The sequence below is a fragment of the Electrophorus electricus genome, chromosome 18 (genome assembly GCF_041902795.1).
Source record: "Electrophorus electricus isolate QZ-2024a chromosome 18, ASM4190279v1, whole genome shotgun sequence".
Classification (NCBI taxonomy): Eukaryota; Metazoa; Chordata; class Actinopteri; order Gymnotiformes; family Gymnotidae; genus Electrophorus; species Electrophorus electricus.
In genome coordinates, this window is record NC_137514.1 from 3,416,794 (window position 1) to 3,433,778 (window position 16,985).

Consider the following 16,985-nt stretch of genomic DNA (forward strand, 5'->3'; position numbering starts at 1 on the left):
GAAAGGTGGTGACATCATGTATAAAATGTAGGAAACAACAGAAGAAATATAGTACAGTGAACAAGTTATGTGAAGGAAACTGACCTGAAGAAAATACAGTGCAGCATGAAATCACCAATTGCATACAGAATCCATTAGTTTCTCCATTATTATAACTATATGTTTATAAACCATAACTATAACTATATAGTTATACCATTAGAACTGACAAACAGAATGACTGGCAGGTCCTAAATTAGTATGAAGTTACTTAAAGAAAAATGTGCTAGAATGAAATGTATTAGTGAGGAGGATTATTGAACTATTTAAATGCATGGCTGCTTGTGTGTGTGTGTGTGTGTGTGTGTGTGTGTGTGTGTGTCTATATGTTTGCATCAGGGTGTGGTATGTATGTGTGTGTTAATTTCTGCTGTAGCACACTTTCATTTGTACTCTCATTCTTCTTGCAGACATTGATAAAACAATACAGAGACCATCGCCATAGCAATAAACAGCAATAAACCACAAAACACAGTCTACAGGAAAAATGTGTGTGTGTGTGTGGGGGGGGGGGGGGTGAGAGAGATGGAGAGGGAAAGAGAGAGATTGTTGGGTGAAATGGCTGAAGGTGTCACAACCATATTTTATTGCCTGGCTCTGGGTCATGATGTAAAATTCCACAGTTTTCAGTCAGGACTTTGGAATAACACAAATATTTAATTTTAATAACACAAATATCTAATTTTGAGGATTTGCCATATTGCTGTTTCGGTTGTAGAAATTTTAAAATGTATTTCCTTACCTCATACCGATATAATTAAACATGATTGTTTGAAGATTATTTTAAGATTTGCATGAATAAATTTAAGATTCCCTGACCTTTTATGAAAGTAATGTTTTTTTTTGTTTTTTGTTGGGGTTTTTTTTTGTTTTTTTTGTGCATGTATGTCTCTCATGTGTTCACTGCAGTTGACTGAAGTTGTAGAGGGAGGTGGAATCTCTGGGTGCAGAATCTCTTGGGGGAGAGACCTGATTTCCTTTCACTTGTGCGTACCACAGAGATCTCAAAACATTGTCCAGCCATACATCAGGCCCATCTGATGCACAGCAGAAACACAACTGTGCAGCACAAACAACTATCTGCACCAACATATGATGAAGAACACGCCAGCTACTTCATTTATGGCTAAAGGTTTTTTGATGTATGTGTATAACAGAAATAATATATAATGTATAACAGCTGGTGCTGGGAGGAAGCTATAAAATCTCATAGCAGTGAAAAGTTTCTCATAGTCTGTGGTAACAGCGTGAATGTTCTCATAGTCTGTTGTAGCACTGCGAATGTTGTCATGGTCTGTGGTAGCAGCGTGAACGTTCAAATAGTCAGTGGTACCCATGTGTCATGAATGACCACCCTCCTGGCATCCCTGTTGTCATGATTTCCCTGTCTTCTGTTTTCCTGCACTCCCTGGTTCCATGCCTTAGTTTCATTTTCTCTGCCCCTCGTTTGATTTTCCAAACCTGTCCCTCGTTAAGTTCGTGTATTTAAACCATGTCTTGTGCCCTGTATTTTTGCCGGTCTTTCAATTATTTGTGTATGTGTTTAGTTCATTGAATGTTTGCATGTTTATTCATATGGCAGTTTTGCCTAACCCTAACCCTAACCCTAACCAAGGGACTCATTCACAGTGTCACGGATGGCAAATAACAAAAGTGGGACTCCCTCATCCCAATCTTTATCAGATTCCAAACAATACATCCTCAGCATATTCTCAGGTTTGATGGATCCGTTCCAAAGCACCCTGAGATTCTGGGTGATAGGCTCTGGATACTTGATGCTGTATGTTGAGCTCATGGGTAACCTGGTTAAATAGATAAGACATAAAATTTGTGCATCGGTCGGACTGGATACATTTGCGTATGCCAAATGTGGTACAGAACTTAATCAGTGCTTTGATCACAACTTATGACTTTAGGGAATGAAGGGGAATAGCTTCAGGATATCTCGTAACAGCACACATCAAGGTAAAAAGATAGCGATTCCCTGAGCGTGTCTTTGGCAAGGGTCCAACACAATCAACTAAAACTCTTTCAAACGATTCACCAACAGCTGGGATGGGACACAGTGGAGCGGATGGAACAACCTGATTATTTTTCCCAACTAATTGACATGTATGGCAGGTACCACAGAACTTTTCTACATCAGTTCTAACTGATATCCAGAAGAAATATTTTAAGAAATGCTCAATGTTCTTTTTGACTCCTATATGGCCAGAGAGGGGATGATCGTGAGCTAGAGACAGTACTTGGGAGTGATATGAAAAAGGAACAACTATTTGAGTCACAAAATCACATTCTTGGCTAGTCGTAACTTGTATTAAAAAAACATAACTTGTATTAAAAATGTAAATTTATTACACACGGGCAACATAATTGGGTTAGAATCACTAATGTATATTTAAATGCACAATAGTTAAATTAATTCAATATAGTTTATTAAATCAAAACTGTTTTTTTACATATGAATTACAAAAACCCAGAATTCAAGTTTAATGACATTAGCTCTATCACTACCCATAAAGCTATGCAATTGTGAAAAGAAAAAAGAAAAATCTTGAATACTCAAAATGTTTAACTGTGGCAATTACAAGTTTTCACAACAAAACTCTGTACTGCTGACATGTGCTGTGATCTCATCTCATGGTAGTTTTGCTCTTATAACTTCACACTATTATTAACATTTAACACTACAGAGTTAAGTGCGAGACCAGGAGACCCCTATACAGGGGCTGGCGGAAAAGACAAACTCCATGGGTCCGTCCCATTACTCAAACTTGTAGCTTCACTCCCTTCACTGTAGGGAAACACATTTATTTCATTATCCACAACAGTAGTACTCATGAGTGCCCCCTATGCACACTTGATGCACCTCTCCTACAAGTGTGCACCAGAGCCATGATAGAGACCCAATAATGAAGGCTTAAATTAATTTTGGGCAAGTTTCATTCATGCTTACTGACTGGAAGTAAGAGATTCAGGATAAAACATAAGAGTAATATTACATGGACCGCTCTATAAATAATTTAGATTAGTATGGACTACCCTCTCATGTAATTAAACTTAGTGTATCCAGTGTCTGATTAAACTTACGTAAGCTATACCCACATTACGACCACCAATTTCACACCAGAAGAGGAGAAATTTGACAAAATTGGTAAATTAGTAAATTTTGGAACAGTATTCTTTGGACACACTTAGTATATGTCCATTTTGTGCCTAGAAGAGCAACTTTGAAAATATTAAAAATATTGAGTTTCCTTGGGCTTTAAGACCAATAAAAATATGTGGATAAATATACTTAAAAAATGAAAAAAAAAAAAATTATGCACATTAATATTTATATCGATCCTCTCTCTCTGTTCCTCTGTAGGTGTAATCTGTTCTTACTGTGCCATAGATCACTGAGGCCTTCTCCATTTTCTGAGTTGGTGACCTAAAGAACAAATATACATGATCACATTCAACACTGCAAAGTCACATACATTAACTAATGTATTGCAAGAAACTACAAGGGCTACAAAAACAGTTTTTGTCCAGCAGATGGCGCTACAACCCTGTTCCTAAATAACCCAGTTCTGCCTGCAGTTGCGCTTAATGCTGACAGCATTTTCACCTCCATGAAAAATTTTCGGGACCTTTGTCTCTTCAGGTGAAGGAACGTTTTTTAATCAACTTTACATTACAGGGGTCATACTTACAGAACTCACTCAGTGGCAGCAGTATGATGGTGGAATGTAACAATGGCATACTGGGCCTCCCCCTGCTGGTCAGTGCTGGTCACACTATCACACTGAACCCTGAGTGTAGAGTACTGAACAACATCCTGTACAGGTCTGGATCTGCTGGGTGTAACAGTGCCATACTGAACATCGTCCTGGGGGGAGACACATTGATGGAGATGGTAAATAACTATGCAGGAGTGAGAAAATCAATACTTAATGTTTTACACACTAAATATTTTCTATACATTATGCATGTTTTAAAGATATTTTCCATTTTTGAGGTGGTGTGGTGGGTGTGGGGCTCAATTACAATAAAGAAGGGAAAAATTCCAAAAGAGATGACTGCTACTAGACTAATTTTAGTTGTCATCTTACCAGTGTGGTTCCATGTTTATCGTTTTCACTGGGATTTCTATGTTTCCTTTAATTAGCGAGAAGGAGATCATTATTTTTTTTTTCATTATTGTAGAAATACCTGCTAAGTTACATATTGTACATAATGATTAATAATTATAACTGGCCTGTATATGCAGATGAAGACAGTGAGAAGTAGAAAGGCTCCTCCTCCCACTATAGACCAAACAGCAGACAAACTCTGACCTCCTGAAGGAACAGGATCATCACCATCACTTAGTCTGTCATCAGTTTATGGACACTGTTATGTTCTCTAATTATTTACCACTTACTCTTAACACTGATGGTCACAGATACATTGAGAACTCCATGTTCATTCTGAGCTACACAGTAGTACAGTCCAGTGTGTTCAGCCATGATGTTGATGATGCTGTAATTCTGTCCAGATCCTACAGGTGAGGTTCCTTCTTCTTTAAACAAGGTGTAGCTCTGCACAGGTGGGTTGGCATCACTGCTGCAGGTCAGAGTCACTGAACTGCCCTCCACTATTTCACCAGAGGGACTGATGGACACTGATACATTCTTTGGAGGATCTAAAGACCAGGAAACAATGGCATGATTTAATCATCAGAGGAGGTATTTTCTTTATTGTACCTTTACAAAACACATAATTTCAAATTGTACAAAGCAAACAATAACTTACACATAACATTCAGTATTACAGATGAGTATTTTGATCCATGTTTGTTACTGGACTTGCACTTGTATTCTCCACTGTCCTCAGAGCTGATATTAGGAATAATGTGTGTGCTTTCTTTTCCTAATAATGTTTTCTCCTTGAACCAGTTGTAGCTCTGCACAGGTGGGTTGGCATCACTGCTGCAGGTCAGAGTCACTGAACTTCCCTCCACTATTTCACCAGAGGGACTGATGGACACTGATACATTCTTTGGAGGATCTAAAAAGCAGGAAACAATGGCATGATTTAATCATCAGAGAATGTATTTTCTTTATTGTACCTTTAAAAAACAAAATAATTTCAAATTGTACAAGGTAAACAATAACTTACACATAACATTCAGTATTACAGATGAGTATTTTGGTCCATGTTCATTACTGGACTTGCACTTGTATTCCCCACTGTCCTCAGAGCTGATATTAGTAATAATGTGTGTGCTTTCTTTTCCTAATAATGTTTTCTCTTTGAACCAGTTGTAGCTCTGCAGAGGTGTGTTGGCATCACTGCTGCAGGTCAGAGTCACTGAACTACCCTCCACTATTTCACCAGAGGGAGTGATGGACACTGACACATTCTTTGGAGGATCTATTAGTAGAAATTATTACTTTAAATGTAATATTTATCTTTTATTATGAAGATAATATAATTATTTCACTGTCAGTGCAAGATCGTATGGTGTTTAATCAGTTATTCATTTGTTTTACATTTGATTTTATGTAATGGAAGTAATGTATGAAAGCAAATATATAAATAATATATTTATAATATATAAATGAATATATTTATAATATATAAATGAAGCTATGTAAACTCACATCTGAAAGTAAGAGTTTGAGCAGGAGAGGGGATATGTTCATATCCTCTTACAGCACACCTATAACTGACTGAAAAACCACAAAGCACTCAACAAGCTCTGTAGCAGTAGTGTGGGGCATGTGGGAGGCTTTGGTAACCAATGTAAATTAACTTCATTAAATGGGAACACTGTGTCAGAAATTCGTTAAATGAGATATGAGAATGTTCCTAATATTTGTGCAGGTTTCAACAGTTTTGGAAATTTTACAAAGAAAAATAAAATTTTGATGAAGAATGCAGTCTTACCCAGAGACATGAACAGAGTGATGAGAGTGAGAGTTAGAAGAGGAGTTCTGAGTGACATCATTAAACAAACCTGCACAGACACACAACAGCACACAACACAGCTGAGTGCATCACATTTCTGCTTCTGTTTACACTGTTTCAAATATCAGTCAGACTGATCTGATGACACATCTGTATTACTGAAGAGATTTGGCTTTTGTCATCTCATTTCAATTCAGTTTTATTTCTTGAGTTAGTTCATGATTAAACAATCAATTTCTAGGAAATTAAACCATAATCTCTATTCTGTTAATTTTTATTGATGTTGCATTAATACTGTTGTGACCTAAAGAAAGAGTCTTACCGTTCTGTGACAAGAGTGATCACCAATGTTCAAATATCAAATGATAAGAACAGAGTCAGCACAAAACTAAAAAGCTAGATGTGGTTAACACATTTATTTCCTTCCTCTTTTAGAGTATGCTTGACCTTCTTGGCTAAAGCAGCTTTGTTGCATGCTCATGTGGTTTTTAAACAGGTGTTGAGAAAGAAGGCCCCTGCAAAGAGGCAGCAAAAATATGTTCCAGTGAGTTTTTATTTATAGCTTGTGATAATGCAAAATAAGAAATATGCATATCTGTGAAAAGTGAATTTCAAAAATACTAAATGTAGTCACCTGCTGCCATCCTCCGTCAGCCTTGGGCTGTCATCAAAGTACAAATAAAGCTAAAGACAAGCTCAGTCTATGACACTGCACCACCCCAGACCTCCAGAAAGAAGCACTGAGCCAAAGTGGGAATGTGACTAACACTCCAGACAAGCTCAATGAAATAGCTCATGTGTGTCACATTATATACAAGCAAAGGACTTCATTTTACTTACAAAAGAAAAAACAAACTTCACTGTTATCCCTGCTCTTCAATTCATGGGTCCGTTTTTTAGACCACATGTGAAAAGGATGTAGATGGGCAGCCTGCATTATCAGAGAGAAGATAATCAGTCAAACGTTTTGCTCTAGAAGAATGCATTCTTGCACCCTCTAGTGGGAAAATAATTAATTGCTTAAGCTTACTGCAGAACAGTTTCACCGCTGATTAAATGTGAGTACTGAGAGTTTAATCTAAATATCTCATTATCTCACAGCCCGCTATGGCAGGTTTTGCCCCCCCCCCCCCCTCCCCCAGTGGGGCATGCCACACAGGTTGAAATCTACAAATTTAATGTGCAAAACACAAGATTCTGTAAAAGCATAATGAACTGTGTCAGTATCACTGACACTGTTTTACCACACATTCCTGTACACAGTACAAAGCTCAGTTCCACCTGTTCTGCTGGTGCTGTATGATCCAAAGATCAGCATTGGTGGATTTCTAAGTCCTGATCTCAGGACAGTGGGACCAAGCTCATCTTGTGCTGTTTAAAAAAAAAAAAAAAAAAAAAAAAGTGATCACATAATCTAAAGTTTGTTCCTTAAAAGTATCTCTGTAGCAGACATGAGGTGTGATGTCATAGGTGATCATCTCACAGAGACACACTAATTCATTGATTATGCAGCTCAGCTCCCTACTCTCTCATATACCTTAATTCACAGTATACACATGACCCAGTTATAACATTACTGTTACTGTTCCTATGGAATTATATTGTAATGTTTATTAATGTTTAGTAAAACCATTTTATCTACAAAGTTTCAGAAAATTAGCAGCAAGTCAGAATATAAGGATCAGTAAGTCATGATCACATGTCTGTTCCACTACTGTAATAAAATCAAATCAAATCACGCAACTGAAGCTGGCTGACACAATATGTTTCAAAATAGTTTTGAGCAGGCTGTCATTACAAGTGTCTTTCTCTAACAGTTGGATGGTTCTAATGGATGCATTCCAATTGCATACTTAGAACCAGTGATTTTTGTGTATGGTTTGGATGGACACTATTGTCCCATAATGCAATGCAAAATCGGAAAGGGAGGAGCTATTCTACTAAATCTACTCACATCATTTATAAAAAATGGTAGACAATAACAAGTTTAGTAGTGATGGTGGCTGATGAATGTTTAAATGTGACTTAGATTTCTTTTACTTTAGTAAAATTATTAATAAATATAATAAATGCTCACTATTTTGGTAAGAAAACTGTTTGAAACCCTAGTTAATTTATGTAAAGTAGTCACGGTAGACAACTAGTCTTTGGCCTTTGTAAGCAAGTTAACTAGCCAGCTGATGGCAGCTACATTTATCTGACTTATTCATATTTGCATATGAGGTAGAATGTGAGGAATATCTAATTTGGTTTAATATCCTAAATTTTACCCTGTATCTAATGTGAAGCGATCACAGGTATCTAATGTGGAGCAATCACAAGGAGGACGCATATGTGGAGAAGAGCGAGATTTATTAAGGGCAAATCCATTATCAGAGTTATTAGTATGGTCCAGGGTCAATGAGACAACTGATCATTTTTTGATATTCCCTTGAGTGCAATATCCATCCCTGCTCAAATGTTCTGAACTTTATCTTCTGTATGTAATTGGTGATTTCATGCTGCACTGTATTTTCTTTAGGTCAGTTTCCTTCACATAACTTGTTCAGTGTACTATATTTCTTCTGTTGTTTCCTACATTTTATACATGATGTCACCACCTTTCAGCGTACTGCTGAAATAAGAATATTTATTCTTTTAAAGAATATTTTAATCATCTTGAGCACCACTTTAAGAGCTCATCCCAAATTTGTTGTACAGAAATCTCAAATATTTAAAATGTGAACATTTTACAGACATTTTTAAAAGTTTTTCTTTTATTTATTATTTTCCCTCATGAGCTGTTCACTATGTGGTTTGTAAGCACAAAGAAAGGTGTTTCCCCATCTAGTGGAGAACAATGAAACTCCTGGATGTTTTGTGCTACTGAGCCACAGTGGTGTGGACATCACGTGACCTCAGAGCCCTTTGCACATAATGATGGTTCAATAGAGCCACTGAGGGTTTAGCCCCGCCCACTGCTGCTGCCAGTACGGCACAACATTCTAAGCACATTATTTACATTGTAATGCCTTATTTACATCATTTACATCAAATATGGCCATCACAATTCAGATATAGATACTGAATGACTTCAAGTACAAAGATGAAACACTGGCTCAAACAGAAACAAAGCTGTAACTTTGCACACATTTTAATTAAATCAAATATCCATGATCATGTTGCCAGTCTGATTCAGCTCACCAGTGCTGTCCAGAATCCTGATCTGTTACATGTCTGATGGTCGGTGTGAAGATTTGCTTTGTTTTGTCATCATATAGAGACATGTGTCCCTCATTTATCCATCTCACACTCTCTTTAACTGATGTTTATAAGACAGGATAATGTCTGAATAGCAACATCTCATGTATGCCCCTTTTATTGGCATATTAAGTGCCAGGATATGCAGTGATTATTAATAATTGTTATTTGATTAGAATATTTATCAGATTGTTCATAATTGACCCTCATGCTGTGGAAAGTCCACTAGAAAGTCTGGCATGTAAGAAGAACTGTAAGCATCAGCTGCAGTTATTCTAGAGAAAAGACCCCTACTGGACACTGCATAAAATTATAGATTGGGAGCGCAGACATCATCTTTACCTGATCTTCTCAGTCATTCTGACATTTTTATGTGTTCAGATGTTTGCAGTGACCTACTAGTTTCTCAGGAGGAAATTTACAGTCTTCTTTACTTAACAGTCATGCTCCACTTAGGTGGGCTTTAAGTAGATCAGAAGTTTGTCTCTGAAAAAATGTTAAAACCATAGAAGGTATATGCTTTAAACATAATATATTAACAATGAAAATAAAGCAATCGTGCCTTCACTCGTGAATTATATGATCCACTTTCTCTCTCCTACTCTTCCCCCGCCTTGTTCTCCCAGAAGCCGTGCAGTAGCTGCACTGATCACATGCGCTCATGCACACACACCAGTTACAGTATGTGTGTCTGTGGTGTGGTGGCTGTAAAAAGTCAGTCATTCCCAAGTCTGGGAATGCTGGTCCAAAATAATTTTAAAATGTACAAAGCTCTAATCCTAGAATCGCCCCTGCTTCTAATGAATCATGTATTTCTACCATGGTGATCATTGTAACTTACTCACTTTGTGCTCTAAATGGCAGTACAGACTTTCTGGCTCAGAACAGCACAGGCTGGCTGGCCTTATCTTCTTGTAAATAATTGATTGATTGATTGATTGATTGTATGATTCTTATTGTGACTTCTAGAAGCATTCAAATGATCCAGGCAGAATTCACACAAACATGCTGCTGTTTCTCTGCCCCCGTACCACTGACAGTGCTGCAGGTAACAGACAGGGCAGCACACTGGTGACTTGTACTTCCAGCTCTCATCCCCAGCCCCTCCCCCTCTCCCTTACACAGTCTTCATAAAAACATGAAAGAATACAAGGGTAACCAATTAAAAATGCAAGCCTAGACCCATCCTGTGACATGATTAACAGTGGAATATTCACACGAGTCCTCCTTGAAGGTCTCCCTGGTCACAGCATCATTAAAATTGTGTGCATTCTTATAAAACTTCACTGATGCATAAGTTTGAGCTTCAGCAAACAACCCTTCAGACTGATTTGTATCACACACTGAGGAATCAGAGTATATTTTGGGTAAAAGAGCCATACCGTAAGTGTTCTGATCAGGAGAGTTTGATGATAGTGGAGCAGTAGCAGAAACAACATATGAAAAATTACAGGGGTTTGTGGATAAATGGGTGTTGGCATAAACAGTTTGGGAGGAATCACAGGGGTTTGTGGGTAGATTGACAGTAGAGTAGGCTGTAGGAGCTCCAGCGTCTGAGACAGAATGACTTCTGGTGTCTTTAATCTCCTCACTGTCACAGACAGAAAGTGGAACCTGAGTGAAGAGAAAAAGAAAACAGAATTTAGCAACAATATATTGTTTTGTTTTTTTCTGTATATTCCCTCTTATATACACACATATATATCTGAAGCCTTCCGGGAGTAACTGCAGTGTACTGTAGTAAAATATGTAGAAGTAGTCAAAATTGCAGTGAAGTACTCAAGGTTTCCAGAAAAAGGAAGTTTCAGACAGAGATCCTTCATCAGCTATGCTAGAAAAGTGCTTCTGAAGTGTTAGGAGGTGATATCAGTTTGTCAGAAAGAGTTGATGTTTAAGTCATACCATTCTTTCCATGCATTTATAAAACTCTGAGAGTGTAGATAAATATTTTTTTATTTGAAAAGAGATGAAAACAGTAGAACTACTTGTTCCTCCTGCCTATTTAAACCACAATAAAGTTGTCACCATCCCCAGTGTAAATGCTACAGAACTGGATCTGATACATGCAGTAAAATACAAACGCAGTGGGTGTAAACAAACGGGGCTTCCAAAAACATGGTCATAAAACAGTCACACATCAGCAACAGGTTGAGGGACACACAATACACAAAAGAGCAGTGACAAAAACATCAGAGAGGGACCAGAGTCAAAGAACAAAAACAGGTCAGCACACAGGAAAGGCAAAAACAGAGAAAACTCTCAGTACCCATTGAGTAAACCTTGGTGATACTTCACAGAGCATGAACTGACAAAGGCTGATATACACACACACACACACACACAGAAACAGCAAACATGTGCACATGAATAGTAATCAGGAGGTCTTGAACGAGGAAGTGGGATGTGATTGGTGGGATTACAGGTTCGGCAGGGAGCACCCAGTGCTTTAGAATCAAATTGTCTGGAGAAATCTATACTATCAAAAGACTTAAAATTTGTACGTACAAAGCCTCCTACTAATGAATGTAAGTCCATTAGTGGCATTTAATATTTGGCTATATAATCATATTTAATAGGGACTATTTATTAATATCTGCAAAAAGGTTATTGGTAACATACATTTCAATAAACCAACTAAATAATTAATCTACCAAATGAGTAGTACTCTGCACTTAAACATTTTAACAAACAGAGTGATATTGTTATTAAGTTATATGGGTTTTATAGTTATACAATATTTGGATAGCTGTGGATTTCCTAAGGGAGTCATAGATGATGCCTTTGCTTGTTATTTACCTGTTCAGAGAATGGATGCACTGACCAGTATCAGTCTACTGTTGGGTATGGGTGGAGCCAAATTTCATATTTATTATAATGGTTTAGTATATATTACAAATCTAAAAGTTTATCATAAGTTAGTATATATTTCAAAAGTAAGTTTTTTTTGTTTTGTTTTGTTTTCCTACTGAACCTACAATACATGAATCAGTTTGTTTGGCCAAGAGCAGATTATCTTACATCAGCTCTGGCAGTGTAGTTACTTGCTTACTTTACTTAGCAGTTCACCTACACACTGCTCACTGCTTAGTCAGCCTGTGTATCACTCAAAAGTCATAAAGCACTAACTAGTTATTCTAAGCAAAGGTGCTGAGCCACTATTTGAGTGTAGAAGACACAGATGCTGCAGAGCATGTTTGACTGGGAGGAGATTATGTACAATATGTACCACTGGCAGGTAGTGGAAGTGTCTGATATGGAGAAATGCTGAAGTGCAGAAGAAAGAGCTGGAGGGTGAAGGCAACAGTGGTTCCCGTGGTAATCGGAGCACTAGGGGCTGTGACCCCAAAACTGCGAGACTGGCTCCAACAGATCCCAGGAACAACATCCGAGATCTCGGTCCAGAAGTGTGCAGTCCTGGGAATAGCTAAGATATTATGCAGGACTCTCAAATTTACATATACAATAGTACATATACAATATTATTTTTTTGTTTGTTTTTAATTTTTAGTTCAAGCCCCACTCCTGCCAAGTTGGCACTCTTGGGCCCCTGAACAAGGCCCTTAACCCTCAAGTTGTACTCAATCATAACTGTAAATTGCCTTGGATAAAGCTAAATGTAAATGCTGTCTGTTCTTTCAAGACCATTCAGAGTTTGAACATTAGATGGTGTCAAGAGCAGCAGGTCTGACATGGAGTATAAGTTAGTGCACAAGACAAGCTAATAAGAGTGATTTACTGAGATACCTTTAAAGGGACTATCTATTTAGACATTTATATTTATAGATAATTTCTTAATAAATTCACTCAGCTTCCAGAACATAATTGTTATTAAGATGTTCCTTAATTACTTGTGGTACATATTTATATTTGCTCACTTATATCAAGTAGGTAGGAAATGCATCACAATCTTATACAACATAGTGCACAATTCACTCGTGAATGTGGTGAATATCTGTTTCAAGTGTGACCAGGACTCACCCCATGGCTGTGAGAGGAGTCATGCAGACACTGGGTTTGGGGTGAGGCTGAGAGAATGTTGACAATAAACCCCAAATTAATTAATGACAAATATGTTGTAACGGTTAATCAATTTAAAGATAAACATAAGTTAATCAATGATAAATGAGTATGGGCAGCAACAGGCTGTCACTGTTAGACACACTGGGGCCTAATAAACCCCATTTCATATGAATGAAAGTGGAGCAGATGCACACTGTTACATCTAAAAATGGCAATTTCTTTAGTACAAGCAGTTAAATGTCAAAGATATTTAACATAATTAGTGATTATGTGGAATCTCTCTCTCTCTCTCTCTCTCTCTCTCTCTCTCTCTCTCTGTTTCCTACCTTTTGATGTCTTCTTCTTTTTCTTTATCTTTCCCAGCATTATTACACACACCAGAAGAATGATTGTTATTATGACCAAAACCACAAATAAGGGAATGAAGGATCCTAGTAAAGCATTAGAGAGGAGAGCAGATCTCAGTCTCTGGTAGAACAACAGGGGCCACATATACTACATAGAATTTACATGAAATCATATGTGCATGCAATACTGCTATTTCTGCTAGTTTGTCCTTAGAGAAAATAGAACTGATCTGATTCAGTGTAACTACATGTCATGTTTTGTGGTCATAGCAAGTCAGAATCTTCTCTAATTCCACAACACAAAATACACATGGTCTGGAAGCCTTTCACATACATTGTGGGTACAGGCCTTTATAGATACATTTATGACCTTGGGTATGTGTCACTGGACCACTGGCTGTACAGGCTTTATCGGGTTTTGGACCAGTTTGGTTGCTGATAATATTAACCGTGTATCTATCTATTTATTTATTTATTTATTCATTCATTTATTTTTTATTTTTATTTATTTTATTTTTTTTTGGGGGGGGGTCCTCTAGCAGTAAGCCTGGGGTAATAGTTGTAGACATGCAGATGCAACAGAGGTAGTGATGTACATGTATGCTGTGCTGTTATACTGTGTGTGTAAAGTGTGTAGGAATGAGTGTGTGAGGGAGAGGTGACAGGGATGTGTGATATCATAGAGTGAGATAATGTGGTTTGAGCCAGGCCTGGTGTGTCACGTCCCTGTAGTGATGTCGTTCACGGCCCTGCCTGCCATCTAAACCGACAGAGAGGTTTTTAGCTTTTACTCTTTACCATAATTAATTCCGTTTCTATACGTTTGTGGTGAGTTTTGTGTTTCAAAGAAGCATATCTTCCTAGGTAATAGAGTGTAGTTTGCTATCCACTAAAATGGCCCAGGAACAGCTCACAGGAATCTACACCAGTGAGATTACACTCTAACGGTTTCCAGGAAATATACAAGTGGATACATTCCAATCATCTTGGAATTTAATTTTAATTATTTCATATAGATGCAGCTGGAAGTATTAAAAGATGACATTACAGCTGAAACATTAAGTTTCTCAAAAATCCAGTGTTACTAAAATCTTATTTAGAGTTTGCTTGTTCACAACCATGTTCAGGCAGCCAGATTAAAAAAAAAAAATGTTTGTCAGTGGAAAACAATTATTACATTTAGCTAATGATCCTGTATGAATCACAGATAACTGCCGGCAGAAAGCCATTTTTACAGAGGGTTCATTTTAAAGAAGTGAATGCTACTGCAAAATGCTAAGGACAAACATCGCAGCTGTACAGGAGACATGACAGTTATAGAAAACAGAAGCTCTTCACACTCTAACCCGCAGTGGTGATTTGCATGGTTCAAACTCATATGTAACCATGGCAACACTTCCTGTGTCTCTCTCTGTTCTATGGTGGTGCTGTGCTTGTTTTCTCTCTCATTATTTCTGTCTCTCTCTCTCATGTTAAAGAACTGCTAAACTCAAAGTGTATAAAAGCAGCCCAACATATATGAACAAGTTAAACTACTTGACTAATTGGTCCATGTGAAGCTATTCATATCCACAGTGATTATTTGATTATATTTCTATATTCCTGTTGAGGTACTATTTAGCAGGATAGTATCAGTGTTTAAGACTATTTATATATTCTAATAGTAACATTTAGTGTCCTCTATCCTACACTGACCACTTTTAATCACTTTCTGTGTATTGGTCAAGCAGTGTTTACACTGTCACTCACCAGTATGTTCCTCCATCCTCTGATCTCAGATCAGTGATGGTAACAGTGAAGACTCTGTCTATGTGACATTATCCAGAGATAATTTTCTACAGCATTTAATGTTAGTGTTTATTCAAAAAAAGAAAACCTTACAGGGAACAAGTACATGTGCAAGTGAGAGTGGCCTTGCTCAGGGGCCCAACAGTGGTAAGCTAGCAATGTTGGGGCTTGAAACAGCAACCTTCTGCTCACTAGTCCAGTACATTAACTGGTGGATCTTAGACGCTCTTTGCTTTTCCAGACTGAGAGTTAACATGGATATCTGTAATAGTTTTAATCATTGCCTGTTTATTACTTTGTTTTCTGTAATGTCCTCCTGGTCTGTGAGCTTTTATCAGTAAATCTTTTGTTTTACTGAAAATACACTCGACTCAACTGCTGCCTGTTCATCCTGACAATGGTACATACCATGGAGTGAGGGACTGTTGCTTTGGAGGTTTACATCATTTACTGTGTGAGCTGGAAAAAGAACAGTGGAACATTATAAACCATATGATCAAGATATAGCAAAGGAGATGTGCAAACCCCTTTTTAGGCATGTAGATAGATAGATGTCTCTCTCCCTCTACCTCTGCCTACCTCCAGTTGACCATGTGGAGTCAGTATTTACTGATGTGCTGAGATCAGGTGTTGGAGGGGTGTGGGTGGAGTGTGAGACAGTAACATTCATAGATGTGTCTGAAAGATAGAAACAAACTTATCTATCAACAAATCTGTCATCTCATTTTCAGTACACAAAAATCATGCTTTTTATGTTGAACATTTGTATATTTTGTATTATAAATCCCAACTTCACATAATTGCCTCAGTTAATCATCATCATCATCATCATCATCATCATAATTGTCCTTATCTGCTCATCACTCACCTACTTTAACCACTAACAGAATCTCTGTGTAGTCATCATGCAGTGTCTGCTGTGTCGCACACCAGTATTTTCCTCCATCCTCTGATCTCAGATCAGTGATGGTGACAGTGAAGACTCTGGCTGCTGTGTCATCATTCAAAGAGAATCTCTCATCTTTAGCAGTTTTAGAATCAACAGGGATGTCTTTAGTCTGGAAAGTATAACATTCTCCTCTGCAGAGATATTTCATGTGGGTTTCATATCCAGACTTATAGGGGCATCTGATCTGAACTGAACGGCCCTTGTATCCAGTTACTGTAGTTACAGCAGCAGTTCCAGCTGTAAAATAAATCATTGTGTTAGTAATGTACAATACATTCAGAAGATCCAATGTTATGACTATTCACTTCACTACCAAGTCCCTCTATGTGTGGCAGGTAAACTAATAATGTGCTGAACCTGTCTGATGATAGTGAGCAGTAAATGGACAACTCACCTGGGAATAGACTGGACAAGACGAGTATAAGTGTCCACATGTTGAACTGGGTGGTTAGAGTTCTGGGAGAACTGTCTCATAGTCTGACACTTCCCCCTTCAGTTCTCATCACTGCTTAAAGTGGTGTGTGTAACCAATCACCGCCTCTATTCTCTCACATTTTTTCAGAGCTCTTCTCTCTGTCTTTGGATTTCTCACTTCTTTCTCTTTTCTCTCTTTCTATCTTTCTTTCAGAGTGTGACTGAACTGAGTTCACTGAGAGTGTGACGTA

General features: G+C 37.7%; 1 protein-coding gene, 1 long non-coding RNA gene and 1 pseudogene across 3 annotated transcripts in view; all 3 read right to left on the reverse strand.

Annotated features, from left to right (window-relative positions):
• The window catches only part of LOC118242660 (B-cell receptor CD22-like), a 127,915-nt pseudogene that overhangs the window by 53,894 nt on the left and 57,036 nt on the right, over window positions 1-16,985 (reverse strand). The window contains exons 4-7 of the transcript XR_014118318.1: window positions 8,513-8,540; window positions 5,185-5,439; window positions 4,819-5,073; window positions 4,448-4,708 (exon numbers count right to left, since the gene is read on the reverse strand). The product of XR_014118318.1 is annotated as a B-cell receptor CD22-like (transcript). The remainder of the gene's footprint in view (window positions 1-4,447; window positions 4,709-4,818; window positions 5,074-5,184; window positions 5,440-8,512; window positions 8,541-16,985) is intronic.
• LOC145651955 (uncharacterized) lies at window positions 5,672-6,318 on the reverse strand. The gene is made up of 3 exons (XR_014118134.1): window positions 6,299-6,318; window positions 5,956-6,025; window positions 5,672-5,738 (listed from the first exon to the last, which is right to left on the reverse strand). It is a non-coding gene; the product is annotated as an uncharacterized LOC145651955 (long non-coding RNA).
• LOC113568745 (uncharacterized) lies at window positions 8,332-16,800 on the reverse strand. The gene is made up of 7 exons (XM_035534715.2): window positions 16,715-16,800; window positions 16,240-16,557; window positions 15,951-16,049; window positions 15,780-15,830; window positions 13,563-13,667; window positions 13,195-13,241; window positions 8,332-10,830 (listed from the first exon to the last, which is right to left on the reverse strand). The coding sequence occupies exons 1-7, from the start codon at window positions 16,752-16,754 to the stop codon at window positions 10,393-10,395; spliced, it is 1,098 nt and encodes a 365-aa protein (XP_035390608.2). The 5' UTR covers window positions 16,755-16,800; the 3' UTR covers window positions 8,332-10,392.